At 56.0% G+C, this 26,644-nt stretch overlaps 11 protein-coding genes across 11 annotated transcripts; 4 read left to right on the plus strand and 7 right to left on the minus strand.

Annotated features, from left to right (window-relative positions):
- Positions 1–1,355: 1,355 nt before the first annotated feature.
- On the minus strand, positions 1,356–3,004 carry J3D65DRAFT_610771 (aflatoxin B1 aldehyde reductase). The gene is made up of 2 exons (XM_066798838.1): positions 2,514–3,004; positions 1,356–2,465 (listed from the first exon to the last, which is right to left on the minus strand). Exons 1-2 carry the CDS (start codon positions 2,570–2,572, stop codon positions 1,487–1,489), a joined length of 1,038 nt encoding a protein of 345 aa, XP_066660030.1. The 5' UTR covers positions 2,573–3,004; the 3' UTR covers positions 1,356–1,486.
- A 448-nt stretch (positions 3,005–3,452) lies between these two features.
- Positions 3,453–4,940, plus strand: J3D65DRAFT_546301 (uncharacterized protein; the record flags this gene model as incomplete). Its single annotated transcript, XM_066796809.1, has 3 exons — positions 3,453–3,754; positions 3,833–4,608; positions 4,660–4,940. The coding sequence occupies 3 exons, from the start codon at positions 3,453–3,455 to the stop codon at positions 4,938–4,940; spliced, it is 1,359 nt and encodes a 452-aa protein (XP_066660031.1).
- Positions 4,941–5,449: 509 nt separating this feature from the next.
- On the plus strand, positions 5,450–7,365 carry J3D65DRAFT_683382 (actin family; the record flags this gene model as incomplete). Its single annotated transcript, XM_066803770.1, has 6 exons — positions 5,450–5,468; positions 5,524–5,570; positions 5,643–5,789; positions 5,883–6,674; positions 6,728–6,805; positions 6,856–7,365. 6 exons carry the CDS (start codon positions 5,450–5,452, stop codon positions 6,940–6,942), a joined length of 1,170 nt encoding a protein of 389 aa, XP_066660032.1. The 3' UTR covers positions 6,943–7,365.
- A 528-nt stretch (positions 7,366–7,893) lies between these two features.
- Positions 7,894–9,170, minus strand: J3D65DRAFT_36967 (uncharacterized protein). The gene is made up of 3 exons (XM_066795696.1): positions 8,573–9,170; positions 8,080–8,364; positions 7,894–8,029 (listed from the first exon to the last, which is right to left on the minus strand). Exons 1-2 carry the CDS (start codon positions 9,132–9,134, stop codon positions 8,129–8,131), a joined length of 798 nt encoding a protein of 265 aa, XP_066660033.1. The 5' UTR covers positions 9,135–9,170; the 3' UTR covers positions 7,894–8,029; positions 8,080–8,128.
- Positions 9,171–10,964: 1,794 nt separating this feature from the next.
- J3D65DRAFT_599417 (uncharacterized protein) lies at positions 10,965–11,773 on the minus strand (the record flags this gene model as incomplete). The annotated part of the gene is made up of 3 exons (XM_066797897.1): positions 10,965–11,062; positions 11,164–11,426; positions 11,457–11,773. 3 exons carry the CDS (start codon positions 11,771–11,773, stop codon positions 10,965–10,967), a joined length of 678 nt encoding a protein of 225 aa, XP_066660034.1.
- Positions 11,774–12,118: 345 nt separating this feature from the next.
- Positions 12,119–13,208, minus strand: J3D65DRAFT_37153 (uncharacterized protein). The gene has a single exon (XM_066795714.1). It carries the CDS (start codon positions 13,062–13,064, stop codon positions 12,465–12,467), a length of 600 nt encoding a protein of 199 aa, XP_066660035.1. The 5' UTR covers positions 13,065–13,208; the 3' UTR covers positions 12,119–12,464.
- A 1,230-nt stretch (positions 13,209–14,438) lies between these two features.
- J3D65DRAFT_37263 (uncharacterized protein) lies at positions 14,439–15,260 on the minus strand. The gene has a single exon (XM_066795720.1). It carries the CDS (start codon positions 15,121–15,123, stop codon positions 14,584–14,586), a length of 540 nt encoding a protein of 179 aa, XP_066660036.1. The 5' UTR covers positions 15,124–15,260; the 3' UTR covers positions 14,439–14,583.
- Positions 15,261–16,877: 1,617 nt separating this feature from the next.
- On the minus strand, positions 16,878–17,592 carry J3D65DRAFT_37267 (uncharacterized protein). Its single transcript, XM_066795721.1, has one exon. It carries the CDS (start codon positions 17,489–17,491, stop codon positions 16,946–16,948), a length of 546 nt encoding a protein of 181 aa, XP_066660037.1. The 5' UTR covers positions 17,492–17,592; the 3' UTR covers positions 16,878–16,945.
- Positions 17,593–19,041: 1,449 nt separating this feature from the next.
- On the minus strand, positions 19,042–21,700 carry J3D65DRAFT_610808 (uncharacterized protein). The gene is made up of 3 exons (XM_066798839.1): positions 21,409–21,700; positions 21,159–21,270; positions 19,042–21,106 (listed from the first exon to the last, which is right to left on the minus strand). Exons 1-3 carry the CDS (start codon positions 21,567–21,569, stop codon positions 19,472–19,474), a joined length of 1,908 nt encoding a protein of 635 aa, XP_066660038.1. The 5' UTR covers positions 21,570–21,700; the 3' UTR covers positions 19,042–19,471.
- Positions 21,701–24,145: 2,445 nt separating this feature from the next.
- Positions 24,146–24,571, plus strand: J3D65DRAFT_599420 (uncharacterized protein; the record flags this gene model as incomplete). Its single annotated transcript, XM_066797898.1, has 2 exons — positions 24,146–24,165; positions 24,217–24,571. The coding sequence occupies 2 exons, from the start codon at positions 24,146–24,148 to the stop codon at positions 24,569–24,571; spliced, it is 375 nt and encodes a 124-aa protein (XP_066660039.1).
- Positions 24,572–25,420: 849 nt separating this feature from the next.
- Positions 25,421–26,464, plus strand: J3D65DRAFT_610816 (uncharacterized protein). Its single transcript, XM_066798841.1, has 2 exons — positions 25,421–25,556; positions 25,737–26,464. The coding sequence occupies exons 1-2, from the start codon at positions 25,533–25,535 to the stop codon at positions 26,340–26,342; spliced, it is 630 nt and encodes a 209-aa protein (XP_066660040.1). The 5' UTR covers positions 25,421–25,532; the 3' UTR covers positions 26,343–26,464.
- The last annotated feature ends 180 nt before the right edge of the window (positions 26,465–26,644 follow it).

Raw genomic sequence — 26,644 nt, forward strand, 5'->3', positions numbered from 1 at the left:
TGTGAATGGACGCGGAGAGACATTGTTGTGTGGCTGGTTCTTGGAAGTTGGCCATGGGACAGGGGGATGGGCGCTGACCACCGGCATTGAGATAAAGACGGTCGAGCACTGTGCATGATTGAATGTGGGAAGGAAAACAACGAGCTACTCAGTGTTGGTACGGAATGAATTTGATTGGTCAAGCCTACGGCTAAATCTGTTGCTGTGTCGGTAGAACGAGGCGTTGATGCTCACCTTTATATTCGCTTCCTTGATTTCGGAAGTGTCCAAATCGCAAGTCCTTACTCGGATGGTGGCTGTTCGATCGGAGCCCTCCTGACCAAGTGCAACTCTTCGCTGCTGATCTTCTCGATGGCTTCAGAAAGAATGACTGAAATTTTTGACAGAGGGTCTTCAGTGGGGAGCCTACCAAAGCGACCAAAGGCGCCCATGCCCCAGAAAGCCACCGCATCTGAGCGGTTGGCTCTCTCGAGGGGCAACCAAGCGTCGCGGAGAAGCGTTCTCAGTAGGGTGAGGAGGATTTGCGGCGAGTCTCCAAATGGGCGGTGAGAATTCATTTGGTTCCCCCACACCGTAATATGTATCTTTTCCACCTTGGGCATAAGAACCATACAGTGATCCAAACATTCGATTCTCACATGGCACAAGCGGCCACATGGAGCCCAGGGATTGCATTTGGAGCAGAGACCTTGCGGATCATCTCGTTGCTCTCTGATCCAACCCCACCATCGAGAAAGGTGAATGAAGCGAATGCTCCTTCGCATGGCGAGCGTCGATTCGCTCAAGCCTTGTCGGCAGATGTACAGCTTTTTTGTGAAGCACCTTTGCGTATGCCGCGAGAAGATTTTGACTGAAGAGCGCTAGAGCGAGTGCGGAAGGACAACGATGGCATTTATGTTTTCTCCTCCAAAGTTCGCGAGACTTGAGAATGTTGCCTCGTAGGTGCTGGGGGGTCTTCACGAAGCTCCGGTCCTCTTCAGGATTATCTGTTTCGGGGGCTACAAGGACAAGTTGGCGCAAGTCGACCAGGTACTCCGCAATAATGATTATTATCTCGGTCGGCAGATTGGACGCCATGCCTCGGAGCAAGTCTTTGAATGGGAGCTGTTGAGCAGGGGCTTTCATCTTTTATATCGTGGTGCATGATTGGCAACCTAACTGAGCTTGTTGCGCAATCGGTATTGAAGAGCCTGGAAGAGTAGAGCGATAATGGCACAAGACGTTTGAAAAGCAGCTTCGAGCCCTTTTCATGACGCTTTGGAATATTGTGGTAGTTTGGAAGTCAAAGATTTCAACCAAAATGGAGAATCGACCAGTCATATTCATCGGGTGCGCGGTGCTTGACACAGATTCAAGTCGGTTGATAACGCTTTTATTCTACTTTTTTCCAATGTATGGAGATTCAGAGGACACGCTAATGACAACGATGAATCCCATACTTTCGAGACCTACCGTTGGTCCGTTTGGAGTACGACTGCGAGGTGTCTTATCCAAACAGTGCCTTGACAGTGTCGTAGGTATATTTCAGATCTAGATGCCAGTAGTTGGCAGTGGTCGGATGCGCCACGAACCATGCTTCGTCCAAAGCTCGGACAACTTCATCCGGGAGAGGGCCCTTTTCCAGATCATTCAAATTCTCTTTCAGCTGGTCAAGACTGCTGATTCCGATGATGATGCCGTCATTTCCGTTCTTGATATTCAGCGCGGAGTGGTGAACAACCCAGCGGAAGGCAGTCTCAAGGAGGGTCAAATTGTGCTTTTGCACAACGGGCTCGATGATGCGGAGCGCGTCCCAAGTGGCATCCTTGAAGTAGCGCGAGCGATAATTCGCTCCCATGCGACCCACGCTTTCGGAGAATCGACCCGAATCTGGGACATCGCTCGACTTGTATTTCCCGGAGAAGATGCCTCCGGCGAGTGGATTGTACACGACAATGTCGAGACCGTAGCGCCGACACGCGGGAATGAGCTCGGCCTCGATTGAGCGGGTAAATGCATTGTACATGGCCTGGTAGATGGTGGGACGGACCCATCCATTGGCCTTGCATGTCATGACCACCTCGGCAACCTCAAACGCCGTGAAGTTGCTCAGACCCAGCTGCACAAATTTGCCCTGCTTGTGCAAGTCGTTGACGGCTTCCAAAGTCTCTGCGAATGGCACACTGCGATCCGCCGCATGCAGATAGAAGATGTCGACACAGTCCGTCTGCAACTCGCCCAGGCTCTTGTTCAGACTGGCGGTGATGTTTTCCCTCTTGTGCAAGCCAGGCTCAACGGGATAGCATTTCGTCGCCAAGGTCAGGCCGCGCTCTTTCCACTTGGCTGCAGCGGTGAAGCTCTCCTGTTTGCCGCCGACGTAGACTCGGGCCGTATCAATTTCATTGTAGCCCTGGGATTGGAAATAATCGAGGCATTCGGTGTAGGCTTCCAGAGAGGTCAGGCGGGCACCGGAGGACTCATCAGGACTGCACCATGATCAGATAAGAGACACGGCCTCTTGTTGTGGTGCTTACCCGATGGTCATCAGGCCCAGAATCACACGTGGCTTGGGCCGCTGGACAACTAAAGGCATCTTGGATCCGCAACGTCGTCAGTGGGGAGGTTGGTAAGAGGGTTGCTGGGCGATTTGGACGGAGAGGAACGCTGAGGATCGAAGGAAGACGGTCTTTTGCTGCTGTTGACATGGTGAAGTATGTCGTAGCAGAGGGCGCTATCGGTTAGGCGGGCGGGCCGTGCGGGGGTGGGGGGACGGTGGAGAGGGCGAGAGGCTGGCGGCGAGCAAGAGTGGAGTGGAGAGAGCGCGCACGAGGGTTGCGTCAACGAAGGGAGAGGGGAAGAATGGTGTTGTGATGAAAAGACTGGCACAGGGCTGAGGTGTCGTCCAGGCCACATGTAGCCAGGGACCAGAGCAGAGGCACACGGCACTGGACCTGACCTCGAGCCAACCTCCCTCCTCCCTCGTCCGGGTGATGATGGCGTTTCAGACACGGACGCTCCCCGAACGCCAAGCACGGAAAGGCCAAAGTTGCAGGTGCACACTGCCTCCAAGCTAACGCTCTTTACTCTGTCACTCGCGGCCAAACTCCACAAACACCGCATGGATGCATAACCCACCCGCCCAATCCGCGAGTAATAAATTTCCTCTTCGGGAACCTTCTCTCCTTCATCCACACCACCGCGATCCAGAATCTTCCGCCTCGTCCGACCCCCTCAGCTCTCCCGTCGTCCTGTCTTCGCAACATTCGTCGAGAACAACGTCACCATTCGTCAATATTCCACCTCCCGCGACCAGCGAGTCCGCCGCACCCAACGTCGCCCACCACGGCCCCGCCATCGAGCTGCAAGATCAGGAGGTCGAGGCCGCCGAGACTGTTAGCGAGCTCGCATTTGAAGATTGGGAACTCGGAGCAGGCAGCCAACACGGCGACCCAAGGACCAGTACCGACGCAGACATGCCTTCAGACCTCAGGCCGTCGTACCATCGACACTCAGAGGGTCGCTCCCATCAGCCCTTGCTTGGCAACAAGAGAGACGACCGCGGTAGCTACGATGACCAATCGCGGCCCATGCTGAATGGCCGCCGGAGGACATTTCACGAAAGGGACCCCGATGTCGAAGCCGCAAATGCCACCCGGAAGAGATACATGTACGCGGGAGGCTTCTTGCTGCTGAGTTTGGTCAGCTTTGCCATCCAGACGGAGACGGCTGTGTACATTCAACACAACCTTGGCTGGAACAAGGCGTACATGATGCTGTAAGTCGTAGACCCTTGGGATCCATTTTGAACATGGACCGTCATTACGTCATGGTTACTGACTTTGATCCCTTGCAGATATCTGACCCACGGTTCATGGTCTCTTTTATGGCCTGTCCAGCTGTTGATTCTGCGCGTTCAAAAGTGGAGCATGCCATGGCCGGCATTTTGGCGCCGCCATGTGCAGATACTGCGGACGACGGCACAAATGGTAGAACACAAGACGCTTCATCCCCATTCTCGTCAGGCAGCAAAGTCGCCGGTCCCGTACATGATCAAAATGACAGCTTTTGTGACTTGTGCCTTGACCGTTGCTGGTGGCTCCTGGTACGTCGCAGTAGACTTGACGACGGCCAGCGACTTGACCGCCATCTACAACTGCTCCGCCTTCTTCGCCTATGCCTTTAGCATTCCGTTGCTCAATGAGAAGGTCCGGTGGTCCAAGGTCTTTGCTGTCGCAGTCGCAATCGCTGGCGTTTTGGTCGTGGCCTACGGCGACACAACTCCGGCCAAGCATGGAGGCAAGTCAGGGGGCGGTACCGGCGGTGACAAGGCTCCGCCAGAGACCAACGAAGCCAGCAACCGCGCGCTTGGAAATCTCGTCATCGGTGTCGGCAGTGTGCTGTACGGTTTCTACGAGGTCCTGTACAAGAAAGTGGCGTGTCCGCCGGACGGATGCTCCCCGGGGCGTGGCATGATCTTTGCCAACACCTTTGGCAGTCTCATCGGGTCCTTTACCTTGCTGGTATTGTGGATTCCAATTCCGATCCTGCACTTTACGGGACTCGAGACGTTTGAATTGCCCCGAGGCGAGCAGGCTTGGATGATGGGAATCTCTGTGTTGGCCAATGCTAGTAAGTCTGATTGACGAAAGATTTGGCAAACATGCGCTAACATTCTACTAGCATTCTCTGGATCTTTCTTGGTCTTGATCTCCCTCACTTCGCCCGTCTTGTCGTCAGTTGCTGCGCTTCTCACGATTTTCATCGTCGCCATCATCGACCAGCTCCTGCCTCCGCCTCTCAACTCGCCCTTGTCTGCCGCGGCTGTGCTGGGTGGCTGCCTCATCATTGGCGCTTTCCTCATGCTCAGCTGGGCAACTTACCGTGAGATGGACGAGGAGAGGCGGAAGAAGCTTGAGGAGGACGTGAGCGATTCTGATGTTGAAAGTAGGCTCGGCGACTGAAACGACATACACGATTATTCAACATTTTCGTTTTTACATGTAGGGCGGCTTGGGTCTTGGAGCATTACGCTTGTGGCTCTGATGTGCGTTTGTCTAACGAATGGCGTTGACTACATGGAAGAATCGCATGTCACCAGCCGGCCTATTACGCTCGGCACTGGTTTCGGAGTTTGGACTTGATTTAGCATAGACTTAGATAATAGGGAAAGCAGATACGATGCTGTATCTGCGGCTTTCTCCCGTACAGCTCTGAAATGGAAAGTTGACTTATTGGTTGCAAATTCATCAAGCTCTACCGTACTCTGTCATCATCGCCGCACCGCCTCACTTCCCCGGATGAAGTAAACGCCGAAGTTCAGCCCAGCTACGGCCGCGACAACGTCAACCCCCGGCGCCCCGCTAGGCACAACAGCTACCACGTCCATCATCACCACCCTCCGAGCTCCTTTGAGTCGCGCTCGCCAACTACAATCCTTCCTAGTTCATCTTTGGTCGGCTCTTCAATTACCATGGCGGAGGCACCCATTGGTACGTCACAGCTCCCCCAAGCTCCTGAGCTCCACTGACGCATGCCTGCCTTCAGTCCTCGATGGCGGGACTGGGTTCCTCAAGGCCGGTTACGCCGGACAGGTGCGTCCTCTACTTCGACCGCCCTCTACATCACTTGGCCAAACCATTCGGACGACTGACGCGCCGACGTAGAACTTCCCCGACCACCAATACCCCTCCATCGTTGGCCGTCCCATCCTCCGTTCCGAAGAGCGTGATGCCGGAGACATTGTGGTGAAGGACATTATGTGTGGTGATGAGGCTGCGGCCGCGCGGTCACTGCTCCAAATCACGTATCCTGTATGGCATCCCCCCGGGCAGTAGTCCCCTGAGCTCCACGTCCGCCCTCAGCTGCAAGGCAGACGCGTGCTGACTTGGTATCGCATGGCATAGATGGAGAACGGTATCGTCAAGCGTTGGGACGACATGCAACATCTCTGGGACTACACTTTCTACGAGAAGATGAAGGTGGATACGACTGGCCGCAAGATCCTGTTGACCGAGCCGCCCATGAACCCCCTTAAGAATCGCGAACAGATGGCCGAAGTCATGTTTGAGCGCTACAACTTTGGCGGAGTCTACGTGGCCATCCAGGCCGTGCTCGCCCTCTACGCGCAGGGTCTGTCGTCGGGTGTCGTCGTAGACTCGGGTGATGGTGTCACCCACATCGTCCCGGTCTACGAGAGTACCGTGCTCAACCACCTCACGCGGCGTTTGGACGTGGCTGGACGTGACGTCACGAGGAATCTGATTGCGCTGCTTTTGAGGAGAGGATACGCATTGAACCGTACTGCCGACTTTGAGACTGTCCGCCAAATCAAGGAGAAGCTCTGCTACGTTTCGTACGACCTCGAATTGGACCAACGCCTTAGCGAGGATACAACGGTCCTGGTGGAGTCGTATACGCTGCCCGACGGCAGAGTCATCAGGGTTGGCAGTGAGCGGTTCGAGGCTCCTGAATGTCTGTTCCAGCCGCATCTGGTAGACGTCGAGCAGCCTGGCATGGCCGAATTCCTCTTCAACACTATCCAAGCTGCCGATGTAGACGTTCGGTCAGACCTCTACAAGGCCATTGTGCTCAGTGGTGGAAGCAGCATGTACCCTGGACTGCCAAGCAGACTGGAGAAGGAGTTGAAGCAGTTGTGGTTGACAAAAGTTCTTAACGGCAACCCTGAAAGGCTCAACGTGAGTGTTGCCCGCTCTAAGGGCCTGTGGCGGTGCACTGACAAATCAAACAGAAGTTCAAGGTGCGCATCGAGGATCCGCCAAGGAGAAGACACATGGTGTTCATTGGTGGAGCCGTCTTGGCCAACATTGTAAGAATGGCCCGTATTCCTCGTGTAATTTTCAATACTGACTGGGATAGATGTCCGACAAGGAGAGCATGTGGGTTAGCAAGGCTGAGTGGGAGGAGCAGGGCGCGCGTGCATTGGAGAAGCTGGGCGGAAGATGATGTCAAGACGACAGAGACGACTGCCTGTCGCAACACGAATTCAAGAGGCCGCAGACGCAAAAGTCGAGGCCGGCATCGAAATCCAAGTCTTGAGCATTCCCAAACAAGTCGCGTCCTGCGCAAGCGCAACACAATCAAGTGATGTCAGGCCTAAAGCTCGAGGCCTTGGCCTAGCATGTGCAGCGGTTCATGTGGACGATGCATCGAAAGGATATCGAAGTTTTGCAAGGCGTCCTAAACCCGATGAGTCTGGACAACGATCTCTTTGGGGCAAGCGTTTGATCAAAGGTAAGCGTGACAGTGGTGTGGGACGCGGCTCAGGAAGTCCCTGTGCCTGGAGCCGTATGCCCCGCAGCCATGGTTGTTGACAATGACGCTTGGGGTCTGGATCCAAACGAGCGCAAAAGTGACAATGGTTTTTTGCTTCTCCACTCAATCGCAACACAGGCAACCAGCTCGTTTCTGATAGAACTCGACCTTATCGGCCAGAATTGTAGCAGCCACAGCAGCAATGGCGCAACAAGTGCCGGGAGCTACTGTCTGGTGCAAGCCATGCCCTTGTAGATACCTGGCGCGCCGTGAGTGCAGCCATGGCAGGATCGAGATCAACACCACCATCATGACCATCTGACTTTTGGATTGACAGCGCCAGAGCCTCTGAACGACAATGTCGACCCTCCTCGACGACCCAGGGCCTCCTATAATCAGCTCGTCCATCCACACAAACAATCCCGACGTAGCCTATCCGCTGCCCACCCTGGTACATCCCACGACCCTGACGCTTGAGACGAGACGGAGCTCCCTGTCTGCCCCTCACTGCACCTACAGCCGCTCGTCACCGCCAAACGAAGCCTCAAGACCTGGACGGACGTGGGCACATAGGCCACCCGCCTAGGACTTGACCCTACCCGTCGAGCGCCGCACCCAATTGCAGAGCTGCCCCTCCACACGCGACGAGACCCTCTTTTGCCCTGAGATTTGGGGCAGCGGTACGTCCCTCGAAATTGGTCGAGACACCAAGCCCACCACCAAGCCTATACCGCTCGTGGAAGGCAAACGGTCGGCATCCCGGGCGGTGTGCGCAGATCTCAATCGGACGTCAACACACTTGACCTCATCCGTTAATCCGGTACGTACTCTGCCCTGTCCGCAGCGCCGGTCGCGTGTGGAGCGCTAGACGAGGGCGTCAAGCACCGATAGAGTACTCGATGGTGTTTCGAGTCGTCTCATAGGCTCGTATCTCTCCCATGCGCTGATGATGATTATCAGAAGGGATATTGGCCTCGCAGCCTCGTAGCCTCATCGGGTTGTCGCTCTGTGTGTCGCTATAGCGGCGTCGACGGGCGACCCGGCTGACAGGGCAGAGCAGGGCAGGGTGTGCGGCTGCCGTCGTGTCCCCTGCTCCTTGGACACTGATGATGCCTGCTGGCTCCAGCATCAGCATCAGCACACGCTCGCTCGTTGGCCGAGCCCACAAAGCAGCATCGAGCTCCGGCGCGCCTCATGGGTCGAGCGGCGTGGGTTGAGAGGGGAAGATGCTGCTGGGCATTCTTGCTGTACTGTACATGCTCCCCGTTCTAAAGCAGCCACGGAAGATACGTCGCTACGTCACTCGTTTGGCTCGACAGACTTTCAGGCGCGCTGCTCTTGCTGCTCTTATGCTGCCCTGCAATGCCACGCCGAGCAGCGCACGCGGCGGGGCATGCGAACTGCTTGCTTTCTGGCTGAGCTGAGGTGGGGGAGGTGTGTGCATTTGTCTTTACGCCTGTAATCTGCATGGCAGCCATTGGGACCAACTGGAACGTAGTCAAGACTGCGACGACCTTGGTGGTGGGCGACAAGATTGAGGGGCGTACGATTGGTGTTTGAGACGAGGTCAATTGGTGAGTTGGAGTCGAGGCATTGGCTTGTGAATAAGCCTTGATGGAAACAACGGTCCAGGACAACCGATCCGGCCAAGTGCGCAGCTGGAGACGCCGGGTGCGCGTGAGCCACGCGGCAAAGCAGACGAACGGAAGCAGTCCATTATTCCCATTGTCGAGAAGAAGCGGGACGGGACATGTAGGACGGCCGTCTGACCGCATTGGCAACGGCTTGCACGAGCTAAACGGACGAAGCCGTGGGTTTCTTCTCTCGTGATGGTGACGGTACCGGCTATAGCTGCAAAACATGCGCCAATCGGTTGTTTCCATCTGCCAGTTGCTCACATCACACAAGGCACCTCAACGTCAGTGGTTGTCTGGCGCTGTCCGTCACATTCTGACATGCATTCCATTATTTTGCCCGACGCAACTTGTGCCCGCTCGTCCGTTTCTGCGTTGAATCCCAGCAGCCATTGGCGAATCAAACGCCGACCGTCGGTGGCCAGCGTGCCCCGCACTCTCACGAGTCTGTCTCTTCCAAGGACGCGGTTCTGTCTGCAGCCGACCTGTCGCGGCAAGGGGGAACGACTGAACGACCGAACCTTTTCGCTTGTTGCTCGAGCTTCGCGTGTCAGGAATCGGACCACGGCACAAGGGGGGCGTCGTCGTCAGTCGAGTCGTTAGAGCGGCGAGCAAATGCTGACAGATGCAGCCAAGCGAACGACACACGGACGACGACGACGGCGACGACAACGACTGATCGGTTGCCGTGGTGCTTTTCCTCGCATGGGCGATTCGCGATTCGGGCTTCGGCGCTAATACACCACCATGTTGGCGCTGATTTTTTCTGGCCCTGCACTCTCACGGCCATGCCAACTGGCAGCCACCGCTGTTGCGAACATGCCAACGACATATCGATAGCGGCGGCCGGCGCTTCTCCTATCGCACATGTGCGAGGTAACCGCGCCGCGCCGTCGCAAGCACTGGTGCGGCTCTGATGGCCCGTCCTCAAAAATCGAAAGAGAAACCCACCTCTGCGGTTCGCTCGCTCGGCGGCGTGTCCGGCGCCAATAGCCGTCGCTGATCAATGGGGCTGCCGCTGGCGCCGCCGCCGCCGTTGCTGGGCTGGCACTGACAGGCTCCTGTCGTTCCAGCAATAATGTCACCGCCAGCGTCCTTGGCGAACACCCAACCTCACCCAAGGTGGGGGGGCTGAACGTGATGGGTGACGTCGTTGTGGGAGAACAGTCACTTTCTCTTTGTTTTCCATCGCGTCATTCCGTCATTTTTTCGTTTTCATCTTCGAAAACGCCGCAGCCATGCGGATCAGTCGTTTTGTTCTTCCTCCACAAGGCTGAATTTCCAGGGTCCAGTGGTCGTCTCTCGATACGAACACGGGTCTCACGGCTGCCCTGCGGACGTACGTGCTTGGCTACTGGCCGCCGTGGCTCAAGTGCAAGGAGTTGGGAAGGCGATAAGACGATGGATCAAAGCGGCGCATTGCGAATAGGGAGAGCTTGACTCGAAAAATACGGCAGATCATCCCCCGTACGACAGAACGACAAGACGGCGCTGACTGGTGACGAACAGGGCTGACCTTGGTGTGGCAGGACACGACCAGCAAACCAGCGAGAAAAAATTTCCATTGCCGTTGGTGACCGACAATGGGCAAATCATCCGCGCCATGACGGACTATGGGAACGGTGGCCGGCAAACTGTCACCCCGTGGCGTGCCTGGCTTGGGGTGTGCGACACCTCCTCCTCCACCACCACCAACTCTCATGTCCGTATCCAGAAATCGGGCAGTCTACGGATGGAATCACATGAAGCTGCGTTGATGGTGGTAGTGGTGATGGTGGTGGTGGTGGGTGGTGGTCCATGCAGGCAGCGGGCGCAGTGGGAGGGAGCAGTGAGTGGCAGCGGATGCAGGTACCTCTCTCTGTACCACCAGCACCCACCACCAGCACCACAAGCGTTTCCACACACTCCGCTTCCAAAGACCCACTACCACACCACACGCACAAAAAAAAAGCTTCGTTATTCCCGGCGCCAATGCACGCGCGGTGGCTCTCTCTCGACGTCGTTGTTCGCGCGTTTGAGCACGCGACAGGTTGGCGAGCGGCACGGCACGCACGGCATCCTCTTGTCATTTGTAGCGGTCTACCCATCTGCCTCTTGTCCTCCAGCGCAGAATCGGCTGCGCCGCGTCTCCAAGTACGTAGGTACACATAGAGGCAACAAGGTGGGTGCGAGGTACCCTGATACGTATGTAGTTAGGCAATCGTAAATTCGTCGACGCCGCCTTATCATAGCAGCAGCGACGAGATGCTCCGCAGAAGGACCTACCCACCTCACCCACCTATCTTGCAAAAGTCTAGACGCAGAGAGAACCTAGGCCTTGTAACCGGACGGGTTAGGCTGCCTGGGGCTCGACTGGTCGCCCGTTGGTAACAGGCGGGCGGGCGGGATAAACGAGATGGGTTGCATGAATGTGGTGGTGGTGGTGGTGGTGGTGGTGGTGGGGTGAAGATGGATGGATTGAGAGTCAAGGAATTAGGAAAGAGACATAGGTAGGGGTATGGTGTGCTGCGTGGTGGGGCAGCCGGACGGCGGCGAGTAAGCCTAATACAAGGACAGGTACAATGTACTCACCGAGCAAACGTACTGCAAATAACGACATCCATCCAGTACCCCAGGTTGATGATGTCGACAAATGAATGATAGGTTGGATTGGCAAATTCGTCGGCCTCTACTCTCCCCACCGCCGAGCCAATCTCCCCCCCAAGACGCTCTTTACCCATCACGAGAGCAATGTCGAAAGCCAAATAAAATGGCGGTGGAAGAGTGTCCTCGCCTGCTGGAGAGTGGACGGCGGGCCTGATATAGGCGGAGATGCTGGTGGGCAAGGGAAGCAGGCAGGCAGGCAGGCAGGCAGACAGGCAGGCAGCTTTGCCGAGCTCCGCAGCCATCGTACCGGGCGTACTCAGTCAGGTACCTACGTACCCATCTACGTGCGTACCTTGTACATACCAAGCAGCTCGCAGCACAGAGCCAAGGCAAGACCGGACAGCTAGTCAGACCCGTTCAAGGCGGAATCAGAAGAAAAGAGGCAAGTGTTTCGTTTGGATTCCGTTTGCGGCCAGAAGAGGAACAAGATGAGCGGCAGGGGTATGGAAAACAGCAAGTGCACGACTCTTTTCTCCCTACAATCTACCACGTACTGACGCGGCAGCCGTGTGTCAGGCGGTCAGGTCGCTCAGGTCGTCGTCGTGATGGTGGCCGGCAGGCAGGCAGGCAGAGCGCGCTTTACCGCTTTGCGAGCGAAGAGCGGCGGTTCCTGAGTCGGGGCGGGCCAGGGACGTGGACCGACTCCAATTCGCTAGGAGGTGTGCCACTTGGTAGTAGTGTGGGAGAGAGGTGGAAAGGGTGGTGGGTTATGGTGGTGGCCGTCGGCGAATTGTCCGTCGGCCGGATATGCACGCATGTGTGCAAGCATGCAGCTCAGGCAGATGATGCATATGTGAGAAGGGTAAGGAGAGAAAGTGGTGGAGCATGTAGTTGGGATACGTGAAGTGAGCAATGAGATATTCGACCTGTTTCGGAGACCGTGGGCCTTGCAGGTGCATTATTCATCTCTCGGTCAAGCGGCAGCGACAGTGGTCATACATGGAGAGGTTGGAGTCCTGGACATCGTCGAAGGGTGGGTGTTTGGACCAAGCAAGTCAGCAGAGAGAATGCACATGCCTCTGACTGCGTGCAGCCAGCAGAGGGCAAATACATGGCCACTCGTCTCTGGCCAGGCAAACGAGCAAGCAGGAAAAGGGCGTCAGATGCGACGAGTAGCATACCTACAGACCAACATAACCCCCAGCCACAGGGCAACGACGACGACGATTGCAACGCAGTCAGAAAGGAAAAAAAAAAAAAAAAAAACACATCGCTTCGCCCCCCTTCCCTCTGGGGCAGGAGTGAGTTTGTAAACAACAACCTACCTACCGTACTCAACCACATGCCGCAGAATGCAATCCTCGTCCCAACCATCCACTCCAAACAGTCCCTTGCATTACACAAGAGTCGCGCAGCCACACCACCACACCGCGCCGTGTGTGACTGCATGCCGTCCCGACGCCCACCTGGGCGGGAGGCCGGTTGTCCGACGCATGTCCGTCCGTCTGGCTGTCGGTCGGTCGGTCGGATGGGCTGCTCTGTGGTTGTTAATATGTATGTAAAGGTGGTGGAGTAGCGCTGCTGCTGCTGCATGACGGACGGGTACGGGGGTCATCCGCAGCGGGCCTAAGCAGAGAGAGAGCATGTGCATCAGGGCATGGAGCCAGCCAGCCAGCCAAACAGCAGCCTCAGACAACACCAAGACGCGATGGTGGTGGAGGTGGTGGAGGAGGGTCAGGAATTGGCGCGGTTGGCGCGTCACGGACGGGAGCCCTGCGTGCGGCAGTGGCTGGCGGGCGGCGTGACGGAGAGAGAGGGCTTGTGTGTGGACATGTCGGCGGAATTATTGGGAGTGAGCCATGGAGATCAGAGGACGTGTGGATGAGCAGCAGTCGCAGAAAGAGGGTGCAAATTGGGCGATCCTGCGCAATTTGCTACTGGCGCTGTGCTGTGACTTGTTGGGTTGGGATGGATGATTGCGACTCTGCGCGGACAGGCATGGCGTCAGGCCCTTCCTTTGGTCATCCCATATTGCTCCGCTGTGCAGTGCCGACGAGCGAGGGCGTCCGATGTGATGCTGCGGTGCGGTGCGGTTAGCTGCTGCTCAAGACCGGCGGGCGCCAGCTGACTGCGAAGATGACGGACGACAAGACCGACGACGAGTTGACTGCGGATGGTGCGGTGCAGTGCAGCAGGGCTCGCTTGTACCATCCCTGTCGCTCGCTCGCTCTGCCGCTGAACGCGTCCAAACCTGCACGAGACAATTTTCTCGGCTGCCCAGCCGAACACGCTCTGCAGCGCCGCCCTCGATCGATCGTCTCCGGCTGCTGACCTCGTTGCCACAGCATAGCAAAATTTGGCGTCCGGTGATAAGGCCGGCGTCATAGTTCTCTTGGTTTAACTCACGGCACACAGCAATGTCCTTTGTCCATGGTTGTTTGTAATATTTGTAATCCATTTGAAAGCTACCTGAGATGCATAGTTTGCCTATGCTGATGCCACCGAAGGCACGCATTTCTTGTCAAGTCATGACAAACGCCGTGGTAGTGTGACCGCCCGAGAAACTTGCTCTGTAGCCGTAGCCAGAGTGCGTAAAGAAACGCCGTAGACCCCGAAGAGCAAAAGAGAAAATCCCACATTCCAGCACTTGGTATTGGGGGAAAGCAGACACAAAGAAAATGTAGCGAGTGACTATGCATCGTCAAAATGCAAGCATGCAACCGTGACCACTGTGGCGGGGGCGTAGCAGCGTCGTAATGCAGTAAACAGAAGCCTGTGACTGTGGTGCGCCTGACTCGACGTAGGTCCGACGTCACCGCCATCGTGAGTTACCCTCGGTGGGGTCTTCGCCTCACCATGGTCGAGGTGTGAGCAAGGAGGATTCATGTAATCATCGCTCGTCGGTGAAAGCGAGCCGCCGAGCTGGCGATGAGGAAATCGGCCAACGTCTGAAACTCGGAACCACCGGTGCCTTGTAGCAGCGATGCTTGATTGCAGTACGGGTATGGAGAGATCTCCTCGGTGTGCGGAAGACACCAAAAATGCTCATGAAAACGAGACGTTTCTTTTTCCCCAAGATGATTGGTTGGGTAGGAGGGGTTGGACGTGAAACTCAGCAGCTGTCCACCGAGTTGGAGCTGGGGGAGATTGAGCCAGCCCGCTTGGCCTCTTCTTGAATGAGCTTTTCGACAAGCTCATTGCAGGCGGCGTCACTGGCGGAAGGCGTACTGGCACCAGCGAGAAGATAGTCGCCGTTTGAACCCTCGAGTTCGAGCGGCGTGACGGGACCGGGGCTTCCGAGAGGGTTCAGCCGGGGGCTGACGGGCCGGTTTCCAGGCAGAGGATTCCGGGCAACAGCGTTCGCAACGAGATCACGCTGGTAGAAGTAAAGTTGCCTCTGAGCCTCCGAGTACTGCTTCTGCTGAGAGCGAGGCGATGGCGGAGGAGGCGGGCTGGCGGAGCTGGAGTGGGGCGTGGAAGACTGGCTCGAGGATTGCGAGGGAAAGTTGGCGGGGTGGAAGCGCGGAAGGCTTGGAAGCTTGAGGTGGTTCTTGGAGGCGCCGAGATGTTGCCTGTGAGGTCGAAGACGAGGCATCTGAGAAGGAAGAGCGAGAGTGTCGGCACCCTGGCGTGAGAGCATGGTGGAAGGCATTGTGGTGGTGATGTTGGGAGTGGTTTCTCGAGGCTGAGCTAGGTTGTTGTTGGTGATGATGGCAGGTTGTTGGTCTCTTGGATGACAACTCAGCGAGGTGAGAGTTGTGGCCGGCAAAGAGGGTTGAATGAAGGCGAGGACGGAGTGGAGATTGAGGATTAAAGGGCTGATGAAGGGAGCAGACGAAGGATACTAAAAGAACGAGGTAGCACAGGCTTCTTGTTCCCTGTCGGCATGGTTGGGCGGGGGATGCTGGTTATGTAGGGAAGCGAGATGATTGCCAGGCTGGGTGCCGGCGTTAAAGCGGCGTGTTGCAGGGGACCGCCGTGGGTGGGGAGCCTACAGGTCCAGGGTACGAGTAAATTTGGCAGCCAACACGGCGATCCCTCTCCCTCTCCCTCCCCCTCCACCTACGCACCTGGTCACAAAGACATTCGGACTACTGACTACCGACTACTCCTGCGTACAGACTGCTACACCAAGCGTGGATCCGATGACCTCCTGTCTTCACCTTTTCTCAGTGACGACCTGACCAGCACTTGCCAGTCTTCGCGCCACGGCACTCCGTAGCCTCCGTCCCTTCCCTTCAGGCGTCCCAGAGTGCAACGGCAGGTCGATGCACTCTGCCGGCCACGACTTCTGCCGTCAGGAATGCTGCTGACTGAGCCTCTCGTTTTCGTCTCCAGAGCCCTAACTGCACCGCCATGTCCGCGATAACCTCTCCAAGCCTGTGGCGGCTGTGCTGGCACGCCCAGCCCAGCCCAGCCCAGCGAACGTCATGAACTTCGATCCCATTCTTGCTTCAATCCCTCCAGACAAAGACCCGTCTGACGGCGTGACGCAGACCTGAGAAGCCTCCTCGCTGTTCCCAACCCAACCCTCAACAGAATGGATGCTCCGACAAACATTCGACCCTCTGCATGCACACTCCTGGCCCCCGAAACCAGCCTCCACGAGCCCTATCTGCCGTGCCCTCAAGATTCAAACTTATGTGACAACATGGTGCTATTTCGGGCCTGCCAGCCCTAGGAATGAAAAAAAAGAGGTCCTCTTTTTGTCCACCTTGAAGCTGCGCCAAGCCGCACACGCACGCAGAATCAGATACGGCTCCGGGCCAATGATCTGCTCCCGTTCGCGGGCCGTCGACGCCAACACCAAAGCGCCCCCCCAGCCAGTCAACAGCCAGCCCGCCTAACCACACGAGCATAGACTCACGAAAAGGAAAAGTTGTCGACGCCTTGCACGCTTGCCCTGCCTGACGCTGCGCTGTTGCGCTGAATAACCGCGTCACTGATTCGCGCATTGGAGCTTTAATCTGGCAGCTTCTAGACCGCGTCCTGGCGATCGAGCTTCGAGGCCACAGGGCCACCGCTGCCCACCGCGGTTGTTTCAAGCGGCAGCGCCCGGATCGACCACTCCTGCGCGCATTGCTGCTTTGGCTTCTTTTGGCTGTCTTTGCTTCTGGCAGGGGTCGCGACGCTTGTCCGCCCCGTCACAGGAATGACCCCAATCCAACATCGTCATCAGCGCACAAGAGCTCCACGCAGGGCTCCATCCTGCTGGGCTCGAGCTAGTCCGAACCGTTCTCGTTGCCGCTATTGCCTTGCTGCTACTGCTGCTGCAATGTCCAAACCAAGACGAAAGGGGAACTGCACGCCAACCAAACCAGTTACTGCAGCATCCTAGTCCCAACTGTCGGGACCACTGCGCGCTGCCAGCCCTGGCCGAGGAGTTTTGCGTCCATCGAGACCCGAAGCTCTGCTAGTCTCAGGGCCAAGGCAGACAGGAGACCGTTGCGGTTGGCACCGCCCAGACCAGCCTGCTAGCCCACCAGCCCACCAGCCCACCGGGCTCGTCTCAGGACGGCCGCAAGGCTTCGACGGCGATGAGGAGGCGCCCACAATCCGCGTAGCCATCGCCGACCAGAGCGACCAAAAGAGCTCGGAGCGCGAGCGGATTCGGACGCGCCGCGAATCGCGTTCCTGTCGCGTCGTGTTTGGAGTTGATGCGACGTAGGTCCAATCTGTTCACCCTCACTACTCGTGATATTGAGGGCGGATATTACTTCAAGGTACAAGAGTCGTGATAGCAACAAGAGAGCCAAGACGGTCCAACTAGCCAGCCACCCGTTTTTGTGGCTGTCCCGCGCTACGCTCGATGCGGTTACGACGACTTGCTGCGTTTGCTCGACGTACTCGAGAACACCGTCTTCCGCTGACCCCTTGCGCTTCTCAATATCGAAGAGATGCGAATGTTCCTTGTTGGTCGCTTCATCCAGCGTTTCCTTCTGCATGACAAAATCCAGAGTCAACCGCAGTGTTGGATGCGTAGAAGCCCAAGCCGAGGCAGCCAGTCCTGATACAGCCATACGTCAACGCATTGTTCGTAGAAGACTCGATACAGTTCTCTCCAGCAGCAGTGACGCAATGCTGCAGCAGAAGCGTGAAGGCGATGATGTGATGGGCAGCAACGGCAGTCAGTCAGCTAGCTAGCTCGTTGGCTAGCTGGCGAAAGACAGCAGCTATCGATCCAGCTACCAGCCATGACGTCTGTCTGCCTGCCTGCCGCTGTCAAAAGGCAACCATGAAGACAGACCCTGAGCTGAGCCACCGTCTGCGTGCCCAACCGCCAGCCGTCAACAACGACAAACGACAACGATGAGACGGCGAAGGATGGCCGGCTGAGGCCAAAACAGGGTCCAGCAGACAACGACCCCCCCCAAAAACATCCACCACACAACCTCGGCCACGCATCACCTCCTGCAAAAAGAAACAACACCAGGGCCCTGCGACGACGCGGCAGCGACCATGCCCGCCTTCCCGCTGCCTACCCGACCCGTCTGTTTGTCTGTCTGTCCCTTTGGATAGCTCTTCGCGTCGTTGCGATTCCGTCCATTCAGGGTGCTGCAAGGAGGTAAAATGACGCCAACCCCCGATTGCAGCCGCCGCCAGCCAGGGACGTGGGAATCGGGCTGCCGGGATGCTGGGGTGAGGGCGCGGAAGAGGCTCAGTTGTCGGCCAACTTTGAGCTTGCAATCTCGACGGCCGTCACCCTTTGCTTGGGTGGGGGGGGGAAATGAGATGAGATGAGATGAGGTGGGCTTGCTTGCTTGCTTGCTCGCTCGCTCGCGCAGTCTTCGCAATGGTGACACTCACGGCTATCGTGCAGTGAGAAGAGGGGTGTCAGTCCATTTTCTTTATTCCAGTTCAGACTGATTGTTGATGTCGTGGTCAACTGCCCTGCTCATCCACGAAACGCGTCGAAAGCGAGATTAAATTGGTCCAATGCTACATCATGTTCCCGAGGAAGGAACACACGCACGCAACAAACAAGGCTGGGCCAGGGGCAGAAATCAAGCGAACCCTATGGCGCCACGTCTGTCCGGTTGGAAGCTGACATAGGGCTGACACGACTGACTCTGCATCACTCTCATCACGGAGCAGGGTCCACGGCCCACTCAGGAAACGCACGGTTGACTCTCTCTCCATTCTTTTTCCTCTTCAACTCAGCACAGTAAGCTCATAGCCAGTCAATCAGTCAGTTCACTATACTTTACTTCCCGGCCCCGTTGAGCATCAGGCATTGTTTCGTGCATCAAAGTAAAGCGTTCGATCATGGCACGCTCCGCCCTTCATCATCTCTTGCTGCCTTTACTTACTCCCAGTCCCAACCGTAAAGGTCAGTGTGTCGCTTTGACTTGCCTCTTTACCCTGTGATACATTGCGGCGGGCGAGGAGCGTGCGGATCGGAGCGTCGAGCGTCGGAAAAACAAATGGGAGACGCGTCTATCTAGGTTGTCCGGGATGGGTTTGAGGTGATTGATTGGGAGATGAGATTAGATGGCGGAACTGACACCGTTTGCCGTCCACTCTGGGCAATTGGACAAGGCTTTTGGCCTTTCTTGGTTCAATTGTTTGACTGGTGGCGATGATGATGGTGAACAAGGCTGACAGAATTGGTGGGCTAGACTTCTTGACTGACCAACATGCATTGAAGCCAACAAAGAGTGAATAAGTGCTTCGAAACCCGAGACCAAGATGCCCACAAGACTTCTCTGCCATCAAGAAGACAAGCGAAACAAGAACCACGCCTTCGTGCCACGCACGGCCAATCCCCCCACCGCCGGTAATGCAAAACGAAAACACAAAAAATAATGGCCGTCGTCGTTCGTTGCTTTTGCGTGCCGACCACCGCTGCGCTGCCAACGGAAATTCAAAACCTTGTCTACGCCCTACAATGAAACACCATGATACGAATACTACGCGCTTCCCCGCGTGGGGAAAGAAACATGAATGGCCATGACAGGACAAGCTCTCACACGCATCTCATCCCCCTCACACCCCCAATCTCATCTCCAGTTGCCTTGGCTGAGCTTGAGCAAGCCCTGCACGCAGCCAAGCTCCTCGCCGCTTGACACGCTTGTCCGCTGGCTTTGGCTGTGGCTCCCCGGCCCTGGGGCGGCAGCTGCAGTCGTTGAGGAGGCCCCTCCTTCCATGAACGCTCGGAGCTCATCGTCGTCCTCAGGGTTGATCGTGATGCTAGCTCCCTGCCGACTAACATTGCTACGCGCCGACGAAGCACCCAGTGGCCTGCGCTGTGAAACCGCCGAGGAACTCTTCAAGCTCTTGGAGCGGTCCATGAAGGCCTCGAAGCTCCCGACGCCACCGCTGCTCGTAATAATGTTGGTGTTCTCGCCCAGCGGAACCCTGCGCCGCGAAGAAGACAGAGTTGGTGCACCGCCGCCGCTGCCTTCCATGGTGGGTTTGGTGCTGCGGCGCTGGCCGGCTCCCAGTGCCCCGGGCTCCCAATTCTCCTTGTCTGACTCGGTTTGTGGTATTTCAAAGCCGTCTCCGTCCTTCCCTGTCGACGCTTGCGTTCTCGACGTCTGGCTTCGCTGTACTGATGATCGCGCATTGTTGACCGCTTTACCGCCCTGCAGGCGCCCCAGAGAAGACGTTGCACGTGACAGGGGAGGTCGATGTGTACCCCTTTCATCAACCCTCTGCCGCTTTCCCATGCCTGGAGCGTGAGACATGAGCTGAGCACCTCGTTTTCCAGGGGTTGTTTTGAGGGAACTCCTGCTCGTTGAACGAATCAAGCCAATAGCATCGGCTGCGGATCCACTACCTTCTTGGTTCGCCTTGACCGTAAGAGAGTTCCGAGCATCACTGTCACACCAAAACTCCCACGCCCTTGAATCACGGGATCGACCACTTGTCGACCACGGCAGAGACGGCGAAGCTGTGGCCTTGAATTTCTCATTCAATCCAGCGGCACTGAAACTCCGGCGCAAGCCACCCCTCTCGCCATCAAAAGTGGCTGGCGTTGGCTGAGACCGTGGGGGGGAAGGGGAATCTTCGCTGCTAACCACCCTTGCCTTTCCGTCCTCAGTCATCGACAGTCGCACAAACGAACTCGATTTTCGGAGAGTCCGAGCTGGAGTCTGGTTCTCAGGCGCCGGGGCAACATGAGGCTTTTCGTTTGAAGTCTCTTCGTATGTCTTGGCAAAGGACTGGCTCCGCCGGTTCGCAAGATAGCCAATTGATTTGGACGAGCTTTCTTGGGATGACGGTATTGGCTGAGAGCTGCCCATGTCTGCCGTTGGCACTGCCGTTGGCACAGCTGTTGGCGGTTGATTCACACGTGGCTCTGCCGTTGCAACATTGGGTTGTACATCGTCCGTTTGTGGAACAGGTGGGACATCCCTCTTGATAACAGATTCGGGTTGTTGCGAGGGCGGTTGAGACGGAGTTGCCGCGTCGCTCTCGCGCTGAACAGATGCATCGCGCTCTTCAGGTTTCCCCACGGCCTCTTCTTGGGGACTCGTCCCTTCCTTGTTATCCGCTGTGTTTCCGGGCGATGAGGAAAACGCGTCATCCACGTCCGATTCTCGCGAGAGCGATTGAAGGTGTGCCTGAATCTCATGGGGCTCTAGGGGTCTGGATCTGCGGTTGTCCTTTTGACGGCGATTTTGGAACCAAACCTGAAGATGTTCACGTTAGCTTTGGCGACGGTTGTTGGTGTGTGCGACCCACCTGCACCTCCTTCTCCCCAAGCGCGACGCGCCTCACAATGTCCAATCGCTCGTTTCTATCGGGCTTGGAGTTTTTCTGATATTCCGTCTCCAATATTTTCTGATCCTCGGGACTGTGGTGCAATGTCGAGTTAGCAGCGCGTCAAGGCACCGATCTTTATCCCTTGCTCCGGTCGCTGAGGGCCGATCGCCACTTGTAACGACGCGTTTCGAGGGTGGGAGGGACAAATCCGTGAAAGCTAGAGGCGTACCTTGTTCGTCGACGCCGTTGGCGAGCCAGAGGCTTGTTGTCGACATTGGGTGGAAGATTCCGTTGAATCAGGTCTGGGGATGACACGAGGAAGGCGAAGGATGAGGGGGGACTTGGGACCTTGGGCGCGCCTACCGAGCGAGCAGGAGGAGGATCGCTCATAGCTATCAAGTGCGCGATGGGGGAGATGGGAAATAGAGAATGGTGTTGCGATGGACGCGTCGAGGCGGAGGTGTGCGAAGCGGAGGAGACGCGTCCAGCTGAGCGATGCGAGAGGGTGCACTGACGGTTCCGCGGTAATGATGCGAGATGCGTTAGCGAAGACGGCCCCAAGCATGCCGCAACAGCCTCGCCAAAACACTGCAGCCCTTTTCGCGCACATTCAAGCTTTGATCCAACAGCTCGGTATTCTTTGAATGTGTTGCGCGCTCGATTTTCGATTTCTCTTCTGCAGATCAGCAAGAGGCAAAACACGGTATCCACGCGGCCTCACGTGCACGCCAAATCCGAGGCCGTTCCCTTTTCGCCTGTAAACAAACAACAAAACAGCCTCATCCTCTGAACTTGCATGAAATGGCTTTACTAGTCGCGATGAGGTCGTCTTGACTTTATGATTGTCTGTTGATCATGGCCAGTGTCACGCGACTGCAACCAAGTCAGATCCGCGTATTTTCCCTGAGTCTCCTCAAGTTTTGCCTTGTCCAGATGTGTCTCCACTCCCACGCTGCCTGGAAGTCGGGGAGTCTTGTGAGAAGGACGGACGCGATCCAATTCCGTGTGGCCTTTGAATTCAGATTCTCTGATGTTTCTGCACAGTGATTGCTCTGTGCCCTTGTAGTTTTCGTGGAATTTGTTATTCCTTTAATTCAGATCAATTCAAAAGAAACCCCCTTGTTCTCCTGAAAAGATTTTCTGGACTCTGTCGTACCCAGTCTCTATGATTGCCTCCACCATTTCGACCATTTGTAACTATCGTACAATAGTACTATACAAGCTGGATTTACATGTCCCGGGTACAAACTCTCGCGGGCCAATATATCCCTCCAGCTTTGATTCACTTTTGACCGGTTCTTAAAAGCTTCGACACTGTGGATTTTGTCAACCCTGAAGGATCTAATACTAGAATGACTGACTGGTCCCTTGCTCGCAAACCAGCGAAAGAAACGAATTTATACAGAGATGAAACGCGTGATATCACACTCAAGACTGACAGCGAACTTATTCTCTAGCCTTGCATTTTCTGCAACAAGACTAAAGACATTCTCTAAGCAAAGCAGGTTGATTCATGCCTCGCTACGACTGACTGAACTGCCGCGGGATCGCAGTCATGAATTCGCCACCAGTGTAAAGGTGACAAAGCAGTGTCGTAGTCGCCTTCATTCCCTATTCCCACGTCGAACTCATAGTTCGACACGGACGAAGGTGACCAGTTCCTTAGTCTACCTGGGCTTGATGCTCTTTTCGGACAAACGTGTCATGTGGAAAAGACAACGTGAGCAAGGACTTGACTTGAGCAGGTCAACGCTCCCTTTGCGCATTCTTGTTCTTTGAACTTGCTCTGGATCAGTCTTTGCCATGATGGACCGGGCTAAGGAGACCTTGCAGTAGCTCTCATTGGCTGATATTCTTCGCCGCCTGATTTACCTTTGTAGAAGAACAACAAGGCAGTTCGATGGGAGAAGTGCAACGGGACGGCCCGCTCCGAACAGGGGATAACAACCTGGATGGCAGGTTAAAAGATTGGAGATGGGAACGAATTCTGGGGAATCGAGCGGTGATCCAACGTCAGGGTAACGTGGTTCGTGGCTTCGATAGATCACCATGTGACTTGGCTTGATTCAGATAGCAGACTGGCGTTTGGAGGTCTTTGGCAGAATTCAAGAAGTTAGTCCTGGCCAAAGTGCAGTGGTGCCGTACGAAAGTCCTTGACCCTCTGACGTTTGAGGATGCTCAGGGCAGGTATAATGAGGGCTAGATCGAATCCCACGTGTTGAGGACCTCAAATTCTTCTGCTCAGTCAAGGCACGCAAGTTTGTCCAGTGGTAGAGGAGGGGGATCGTTACACAACCCAATCTGGCTGGTCATCACATGCCATTGGGCCGTCCTTTGTTCGCTGAGGATTGGCTGTACTACCCAAACAGCAGTGTCACTGTTGGACAAGCCCTCTTTCTGAGAATTGAGCTGATGGAACTCAATCGAACCAACATCGTAGGTGATCAGGGTCCATGGCTTCGGGCAGAGTGTCAGGCACCAGGGACGCAGGAAAGGGTCGTCATCAGGCGGGAGGGAACAGGTGAAGTGACGAAAGCGATGGATTGGCGGCGGAGACGGTGGGTTGAGAGTGCCTTGGCAGGCGTGGAGGCGTTTGCGTCATGGGCGGAGCTGGAGGGCGGAACGTGTGCCTTAGATGCCTGATTGTTGCCGTAGCGGGAAAAAGGGAGGACAGATCTGTCGATGGGATTTCGCCAGACTTCGATCCGTTTGCCCCTGCGTGGGGGTGAGCCTGATTGCGGATGATGCGCGTCGGTGGGGAACACCCGCAGCCCTGGCGACCTGCCCGTGACGTCACACACCCATCACCTCAACAGCTGCACTACAAAATAGCCTCCAACCACTGCCTCACCTCTGCACTTCTACAACTCACACAACACACCAATCAACAATCAACCACTCTCACATCAACACCAACTCCAATCTCTTCAATCAACCCTTTCCAACCACACCTCAAATCCATCATCATGCCCGTCACCAACATGCAGTAAGTCCACCCCCAACGTCAATTGAGCACCCTGGTGCTAACAAAGCTTAGGCCTACCTCCGGTGTCGACCGCGCCAACCCCAAGACCGTCGAGGAGCGCCAGGCGAACCTCCCTCTTCCCGAACAACCTCCCGTTGCCTCTGACTGGAACTCGGCCGACGCCTCCAAGGTCAACGTTGGCTCTGGCAAGATTGAGTCCGACATCTCCCACGGCGCTGGCAACGACAGCCTGCGCGGCCCCTCTTCCGCCGACAGCAACGTCCGCACCAGCGGCGAGACCGGCTTCCCCACCACCGACATCAACGTTGGCAGGACAGCCAAGGACGGCCTCTCTGGCCTTCCCAACGACGCCGTCACAAGGGACGCCAAGGGCCACCCTGGTCTCTCCAACACCACCAAGCAATAAATCTCCTACGTCTTCATGGAGTAACTGGGATGGATTTGCATGAGAGTCTGTGACTTTCAAGCGGATTGGCCTTTTCACCATTAGCATTTTCTTAATGGCGTTCACAATGGCCGGGATGGCTAGGAATCTGAATTCTTGAGGGAAGATTTAGATACCACATCAATGAATGATTGACGACTGTTCAACTCGATTGATCTCCAATAGCCAGTGAAACGACTCAAAACGTGACAACAATGTGAAATAGCTGGGATGAGAGCGGCAAAGGCAGAGAAGAAGATGCTGCGCTCCCGTGTTTGACTCGCGATGTATTATAACGCTCTATGTGACGAGTGAACCTCAATCTAAGCTGGTGATGCATCCCAACACCTGGAGTGAATAAGGGACTTGATCTGAACCGGTAATACATCCCAACGCGTGAAGTGAAAGAGGAACTTGATCTGAGCTGGTAGATGCATTTTTGCTCGACCAAAGACTTTAGATCAAGACATCAGAAGATCCGACTGTCAAGATGTCAGCAAGTGAATGGCACCAGCCAAGATACACAACGTTTGCCAAAGCTTTCTTTTCCCATTTGGGTTTGTGATGGAGCAGAGCGGGGTGATATTGCGCAATTCCCGCAACCGTGCGCCATGTTTTGCAGCTTGGGGCGAATTGGCATCATAGAGATCGATATCGACTGATGGGATTCCCAGACAGGACCCACATGAAAAGCTGCCTGAAATCGGATTCCATCATGTTGCGCTCCTTCCTTGCCTTCCACCAGTTACCTATGCGTGACGTCACATGCTCATCGCGGCACCCACCCGACGGCAGCTAATATATTGGCAACCCATACATCCCAGCCCTCCAGTCCATCAGAACTTTCCAACAAACACCATCCACTCTCACAGCTGCACCAGCCTCATCTGCCACGACTACCACCATCACTTCTTCACAATCCACGCAGCTTCATCCAAACAAAATGCCCATCTCCGCTGGTACCAAGGTACGGAAGCTCTCGTGTGCCCCGCTACCCCGCCCGTCTGCCCCTCACAGCCTCGCTCCTCAAAAAGCTCCAGCTTGCCATCACCTGGTAGAGACTTGGAGACAGGTGGATGGTGGAAGCATTTTGCCTCGCATCGCATTTCCATTGCTACATTCAACAGCTTCTGACATTTCCGTGTAGGTCAACGACCCCAACGCCGTCAAGTCTGAGGGCGCCGGTATCGTCACCAACGACAGCTTGGCTGCCGAGTCTGCACAGGGCTCTGGTGCCTTTGCCGCTGGTAACTCCAAGGCTGGCGTGTACGAGCAGCCTTCCTCCAGCACCACGACCAACAACACCAACACATCTGGCGCCACCGTGCTAGGCGCAGCTCCCACCGCTGACGCCCGCGAGGCTGAAGCTGAATGGGGTGAGACGGCCCAGCTCAATGCTGGTCGAAGCCTTGGAAAGGAGGGCGGCGTTGGTCCTACATACAACACCACTGGGGCTACCGGCGGCAGCGCCGAGTCTGCTGGACCTGCACCAACCTACGCCAACGTCGATCTATACCAGAGCGGTGGAAAGCCCAAGGGCAACAACCTTCAAGAGGGCGGTTTCGAAAGCACCGCGCCAAACGCCAGCTTCAACAATGAGATTGGCACCAAGAACGACCCTGGACGTGCTGCCGAGCTCAAGTTCCAGCGCAATGCTGTGCAGAGCGCTCAGGACTCTGCTACCGGACCGAGGCAGCAGAACGTTGACCCGAAGAACGACTTTGGCGTCTTGGGAGGGGATACGAGTGCATAGATGAAAAAAGGGACTTGAATGGATTGAACGAGATCATGACATGTACTATTAATAGGTTGGGGAGTTGAGGTTCAACGATATCCTCTGGCCAGGAACCAATGAATGAAACAAGTGAGAAATGACCAAGGTGCAGAATTGAAGAGTGAAAGTTTCATGCATGTGCTGAAGTGGAGGGAGCGCGCGTCGCGTCGTCGCAGGAGTTGGGCCGAGCGGGACAACTCCTCGAATGCGGAAGTTGAGCACAGACCAGCGACGGCGAAGATGAGGTCCAGGTGGCTTCTTCCGACCACCATGCTCGCGAC

Source organism: Phyllosticta citribraziliensis (assembly GCF_038025025.1).
Source record: "Phyllosticta citribraziliensis strain CPC 17464 chromosome Unknown J3D65scaffold_1, whole genome shotgun sequence".
NCBI classification, from domain to species: Eukaryota; Fungi; Ascomycota; class Dothideomycetes; order Botryosphaeriales; family Phyllostictaceae; genus Phyllosticta; species Phyllosticta citribraziliensis.